Source organism: Xyrauchen texanus, chromosome 2, assembly GCF_025860055.1.
Source record: "Xyrauchen texanus isolate HMW12.3.18 chromosome 2, RBS_HiC_50CHRs, whole genome shotgun sequence".
NCBI lineage: Eukaryota > Metazoa > Chordata > Actinopteri > Cypriniformes > Catostomidae > Xyrauchen > Xyrauchen texanus.
In genome coordinates this window covers 52,447,374-52,454,410 of record NC_068277.1, presented here as the reverse complement: position 1 = coordinate 52,454,410, position 7,037 = coordinate 52,447,374, and the positions used below count along the sequence as shown (strand labels likewise).

Sequence of the window (7,037 nt, the reverse complement as noted above, 5' to 3'; positions counted from 1 at the left end):
AACACAAACAAAGGCGATTAGAGGAGCATCTCAGCTTTGAAAGTCTATACAATGCAAATTAATAGTGGCCAGAACTTCGAAGGTCCAAAAAGCAAATAAAGGCAGCATAAAAGTAATCCATAAGACTCCAGTAAATTAATGAATGTCTTCTGAAGTGATATAATAGGTGTGGGTCAACATTTAAATCCTTTTCCAATATTTAAATCCAATATTCTCCTCCCTACCCAGTAGGTGGTGATATGCGCAAAGAATGCAAATCACCAAAAGCAATCAAAGAATGTGAAAGTGAAAATGGAGATTTATGGAGATTTAAAAAGGACTTAAATATTGATCTATTTCTCACCCACACCTATTATCTGAAGATATTCATTTTACCACAACAGACTTTTATTAGGAAGAGGAAAGAAAGAATCCTGTTATTGTATTACCATGGTCAAAGCCTCACGTTTTCCTTAAGAATTCAAAGTGTGCAACTTTCTGTTAAGCAATTAAATCTTATTATATGGGCATCAGGGCTGGACTGGTAATCTGGCATACCGGGCATTTTCCCGGTGGTCCGATGCAATTTGGTGCCGATCAGGGGTGAACTGGCCCTCGGAAGAACCAAGCGGGCCAGTGGGTCAGCCGCGGAATGTGCCGGCTTTTATGGGTAACCACTTTTATGGGTGACCAGTGGCAACATGATCTCATTTTTGCACATATATTTGAATGCCACCAAAGCAGTAGACCCTGAAGAACTGCTGGGTTTGTTTTGAATGAGCTGTGAGGGCTTGTGTCAAGTCATGTATTTCACCAGCCGTGAACATGTTTATTTAAATCTACAACGCCTGTCATTTTCTGCACTTAGTACAAACAGAAAAGCCCTTGTTGAGGTAAAATCGTGTTCATTGGTCACACTTCAGGGGGTAAATTGCATTTAATACAAAGCAAGTGATGCCTGAAAGTTGTATAGCGTAAAGTCCACTAAACACTTGCTGGAACAATTCCCATGTCACACTGGGTCAGACATTCTGTGACTAGTACACTTAAGATCTGGTAAATTAAACATACACATAGGAATTCGCACACAAGTCAAATCAAAACAGTGTTCAGTGAAAGTGTCATATCCAATTAGAGTCCAGTTCTATTTGGTGCCCCAGATATTGTGTTTTTGTACTGGGCCGTGGTCCTGAAATTCTGGTCTGGTGACAGGTTGATGCGACGAATGTGGAGATCATTAGCGAAAGCCCGTGCTCGCTGGTAGAAGTACAGTGAGAGTTCACGGTCCATGAGAAAGTTGTGGTAGAGAGTAGCCAACCGAGTGCACAGCTGTAGCTGAGACCTCTTGTTGCCCAGATCCATAGCAGCAGCCAAGGCCATGTGATAATAGCCAGCAGCATCAAATGGGTCCTGGGACACAGAGGAAAAGTTACATAAAGTCATACGTTTGCAGGTAACTATAGCGCTTTATGATATATTGAACTTTCTTATATTGAACTCGAGTAAACTGATATTTTCTATTATGAGTGGATGGAAATCAGGTGGTGAATGAGACAATAAGTAGCCATTTATTCAATGTGTACTTATACTGCCATCTTCTGGTTTAGCTAAAAAATATAAATCTGAAATTAAAGGAAGAATTCACACAAAAAGGAAAACTCATTCATCATTCCCTCACCCTCATGCCATCCCAAATGTGTATGACTTTCTTTCTTCTGCAGAACACAAAGATTTTTAGGAGAATATCTCAGCTCTCACAATCAAGTGAATGGTGACCAAAACTTTGAAGATCAAAAAGGCAGGTAAAAGCAGCATTTATGTAATCCATACGACTCCAGTGGTTTAATCCATGTGTTCTGAAAACAGTCCAAAATGTAACTCCTTTTTCACAGTAAAACTTGCCATTGCAATATCTAGGCACAATTATGATTTCAAGCTGAATTACACTTCCTAGTGCTTGATGCCGACACAGAGCATTAGATGGTGTTATAGGAAGTGTAATTAAGATTAAAATCATGATCACCAAGGAGACTGCTATCAAGGTTAATAGTGAAAAATGTGTTACATTTTGGTCTGTTCTCACCCAAAATCTATTGGATCTTCATAAGACATGGATTAAACCACTGGAGTTGTATGGATTACTTCTATGCATCCTTATTGTGCTTTTTGGAGCTTCAAAATTTTGGTCACCATTTACTTGCATTGTATGGACCTACAGAGCTGAGATATTCTTCTAAAAATCTTCATTTTGTGTTCTGCAGGAGAAAAAAAGTCATACACATCTGGGATGAGTAATACATTTTATTTGTGGGTGCCTTTCAGGACACCTTACATGTACATTAAAAAACACAAAGAATAATTGCATTACTTTATCTAACATGATAAAAGAAACAAATACAAATACACTAAGACAAACAAATGCAATTCTTAAAAATTAGAAATAAGATAATCTAAAATAATGGGTTTTGAGATGTGGTTAAGAAATTAGTAGAGCAGGGCTATTTCTTACATCTTGTGGAAGAGAATTCCAAAGACAAGGAGCAGTATAACTAAAAGCTCTAGACCCCATAGTAGTCAAACGTATAGAGGGTACAGTAAGAGTAAGGGAAGAAGATGATCTAAGGGATCGGTTTGGTGAGTAAACATGAAGATCACGTAGATATGAAGGTGTTAAATTATGAAGAGCCTTGTAAGTAAAAAGTCAAATCTTAAATTCTATCTGGTTTTTGACTGGCAGCCAGTGAAGTCAATTATAAGGGTGAGTAAATGATGAAAGAATCTTCATTTTTGGGTGAAATATAACTTTTTTTTACAATGAAAGTGAATGGTGACTATATTTTCTTTATTATATTTTGCCAAATATCTCCTTTTGTGTTCCATGGAAAAAAGAAAGTCATACGAGAGCGATTAAATGATTACAGAATTTCATTTTTGAGTAGACTATATATGACAAATCGGTCAACACTTTCTTACACTTACAGTACTGTGCAAAAGTTTTAGGCACTTAAGATGATTCACAAAAACAGTTGTCTTAAGATGGGTATTGATATCTTCAGCTTCAGTGTTAATAGGAAATATAAATGTTAGACTCCCAAACATTACTTTTGCAAATAGAAAAGTTTAGAATAGAAGAACAGATGTCATGTCCCCCACTGATCCCCCCACTGAACTTCGTGTCAGTCTGAGATTACATAAAGAGACAGAAGCAATTGAGACTGAAATACTGCAGATAGAAGAACTGTGGTGAATTCTCCAAGAAGCTTTGAACATCATATCTGCCAACAACCAAGAAAAACTGTGTCCAGATGTAACTATGAGAATTGGGGCTGTTTTAAAGGCAAAGGTGGTCACAATGAATATTGATTTAGCTTTTTACTGGACTTTGTATGACGTTAATTGATAAATAAAAACTTTTTATGTCATTATTTTTTAAGACATCCTCACTATGCAACATTTTTCACAAGTGCCTAACACTTTTGCACAGTACTGTATGTTATTTGAAACTTATTTTTTTTTCTTCTTCTTCCAGGGAACACCAAAGAATTTATTTTGCACAATGTCCACAGTACTAGTTTTCATACAACAAAAGTGGATGGTAATTGATACCTTTTTTTTACTATAGATTTATAGTAAAAAAAATTACTTAAATCTGGATCTGTTTCTCACCCATATCATATCACTTCTGAAGACATGGATTAAACCACTTCAGTCATATGGATTACTTTTATGCTGCCTTTATGTGATTTTTTGAGCTTCTAAAGGTCTGGTCACTATTCTCCTGCATTGTATGGACCTACAGAGCTGAGGTGTTCTTCTAAAAATCCTTGTTTGTGCTTTTCATAAAAAAGAAAGTTATTAACATCTAGGATGGCAAGAGGGCGTGTAAATGAGGAGAGCTATCCCTTTATAAGCACTAAAAAGCAGAATTCACAATTGACATTTAAAATAATAGATGATGAATGGCCCAAGCCTTAGTACTGTACAATTTGGTGCTTATAGAAGCCACATCTGAGGATCTCTTACCTTTAGATCATAAAAGATAATGTCTCCCAGTGTTTGGTAGACTCTGACATAGTACAGGGTTTCTTCATCATACTGCAGGGGTGAGGGGCACAGAGATAGGGCCTTTAAGAAATGGTGCTCTGCCATTTCAAACTGATCCAGACAATGGTACAATGTAGCGAGTCGATGGAAGGCTACCCTCTCATTTAAATGGTCAGCTATAAAATAAAGCACAGATGATGAAAAAGATTGTTATCTATCTAGGACACATTCTTCTCCTAAAGGTTTTGGCTGTGTGCACTGTCATGAGTTTACCATGTGTGCTTTGTTCTCAGAAACAGACAAAATAATTGGCTGGAAGCCATGTTAAGGTTTTTTAAATCAGTAAATCACTAGGATTTAGAAAATACAAAAGAGTCCCTCTCTAGATAACAATGTTTAATAGGGAAGTGATGCCCTATGTTTGTTAAAAAAAAAAGCACAACAAAAACATACTGTACTTAATAGTGTTCATGTGTGTATGGACACGTGTTAACCTACCCAGACTCACGCTAATGCCTAATGCAGTCTGAGCGAACACAACGGCCTCCGAATGCTGTCTCAACTGCAACAGAAGCTCTGAAAGCTTATTACACAGTCTTAGTTGAGAGCGAACACTGCTCGTCTTCACCGCAATGGGGAGTGCTCGGTCCTTATAAACACAAACAGACACACACACTTTTTACAATTAATTACATACAATGAATTCAGTTAAGTTACAAAGCAGCTTAAGAGTTATGATTATGATAGATGTATTTGAATAAAAACATAGTAAAAAGAAAATGCATAAGAGGAAATAACAGTGACCTGACATTAACAGTGTGAGAGATCTTACTTTTTCTGAACAACCTGTGCGTGACTTACCCTGTAAAAGCAGACGGCTTTCTCCCTGTCCTGTGAGCTGTAGAAGAACACATCCCCTGCTGCCTCCAACAGCTCCAGGGTGAAGAGCGTGTCTCCTGTGCTCAGGGCCATGTCCTGGGCTACCTGTTACACAGACAGTAATGGCCTGTAATTAGGTAAGAAGGTAAGGTGTTGGTGTCATTTTCTGTATAGCGGGAACCCCTTTATATCGTGGCACTGTTTAGCGACCCACAGGGAAAAGTCCCGGTACTCCCTATGGCCAGTCCGCCCTTGGTCCAACTTATTTATATTCATGATTTAAGGGTGGTGTTTAATTTCTGCACCACTACCTGTGCAAAACTGAATTGCAAAAAGAATGAATGTAAGTGCAGCGTAGTTCTAGCGAGAAGACTAGCAGCTGTACATCATCGCACCATTACATCATCGCACCATTAGCTGGGTAATTCCTAGCCAATCACATGTAAGCCATCGCTTTATATGTCTGCTCACAATCGATCACATTGCTACTTCAGTGTGCTAACACGGCAACCTCCACCACCCCACCACCACCAGTTGAGTCCCGTCCTGCAGGGGGTAGGCTCCTCACCCCAACCTCCTATCTCCGGCAGGATATGACGGTTCAGAGTACAACTTTTTCGGACCGCCAGATGGGGCCTACGCCAAAGAGAGACATTACACTTCTGATTAAATTACCCATACTCACTGAAACAATTCATTTATTTGTTTAATAGAGAGTAGCTAAAAACTGTCAAAAATATAATGGGAACAAAAATGAACCATTCATATAAAAGACATTTAGAAATGTTGCCTAAAGATCGGTTCAGACATGACGTCAAATTGTAGGCAAACCAGGAAATCTAATTCGTCATGGGTTCCCTCTGTATTTTCCAATTAGGTTTTATAATGGCCGCTGTTTAAAAAAAAAAAAAGTATTCAATTCAATATGGTTTCAACATTCATGTTTGAGGTATGAAAGCGTGTGATTTATGTTGTACAACAAAACGTCCAAGAATCTTCAAGTAATGTTTACCACATACCTTATTTGACGTTGAAAAACCCCATAGGAAAATCCTGAGGGAAACCATGGCAAATTCTCTTCCAGGTTTTTGGACTACAACCTGAACAGCTCTATACTTTCCATAAGTAAGCTGCATTTTGAACTGCCAGCCTTAAACAAGCCCATATTTATTGCTGTATTCCTCATTCATGATTTTATATTTTAAATTAAAAAAAAAAAAATTATAAAAGAAAGTAAACCAAAAACAACAATCCAGAAGCATGGTTTTATTTTAAAACACGTTTAGTTTGACCTTTCTGCTAGCGCTTTTATTATGAAGGAGGAAGAAACTACTTGCCCTCAAACATGCTAGCCCTTCCCATTTCCTGCTACATTGGCAGGTACTTCTTGCTGCCAGCTGCCAATTTTTCTCTGAACCCTTATGTTGTGTTCCATTCAAAGTCGGATGTGGGAAATTCCGACATGATATCTCCAGTCTTTGACAATAAAGGCAGTCCATTGCCCAATGCTTGGAGGATGTCGTATAAGCAAACAAAACTGATATGCTCCCATTAGCATAGCATAGTAAAAGAGTAGCTCATTGAAAAGTAATCATGAGCAGGGAGTATTGAGTACCGAGTTGCGAAAGCTATGCTGCTTTATAATAGAAACTCTATGCTGCAATTTAAAAATGTAGCACACATAGAAATTATTACATTGATATGTTTCTTCAAATGAGAGGCAGGTTTAATGCTGATATCTGGCTTGAGCAAGCTAAATTCACATCACACGATCAAGCAATTGGCCTTTTTCACTGCGAAAATCCCTTTCAGGGGCAGCCGTGATGTTCAGGTGTAAACTGTGCTTGAGGCATCCTCCACATCCATAACAGTTGGCACCAGATCTGCAGCTGCCATTCAAGTTTTTATGTGTGATTTGATTTGACGGGAGTCACAAGACTCTCCCTAGCCAATCATGTTGATAGATACAAATAAAATCAGGACAGGGAAGTAGCAAACACAGACGGTGGGTAAATAGTGCATTAAAATACAGTTACAGCATTTAAAATGTCCTCAAGTAAAAGTATACAATTTTTAAACTACTTAAAAATGTACAATTCTTGGGAAAATGTAGTTAATTACAGTAATGTGAGTAT

At 38.0% G+C, this 7,037-nt stretch overlaps 1 protein-coding gene across 1 annotated transcript in view; it reads right to left on the bottom strand.

Moving 5' to 3' along the window:
* Window positions 1–788: 788 nt before the first annotated feature.
* The window catches only part of LOC127658754 (SH3 domain and tetratricopeptide repeat-containing protein 1-like), a 29,513-nt gene continuing 23,264 nt past the window's right edge, over window positions 789–7,037 (bottom strand). Inside the window, exons 15-18 of the mRNA XM_052148240.1 lie at window positions 4,885–5,007; window positions 4,522–4,672; window positions 4,003–4,199; window positions 789–1,389 (exon numbers count right to left, since the gene is read on the bottom strand). Of these exons, the coding sequence (XP_052004200.1) occupies window positions 1,111–1,389; window positions 4,003–4,199; window positions 4,522–4,672; window positions 4,885–5,007 (750 nt within the window). The 3' untranslated portion in view covers window positions 789–1,110. The remainder of the gene's footprint in view (window positions 1,390–4,002; window positions 4,200–4,521; window positions 4,673–4,884; window positions 5,008–7,037) is intronic.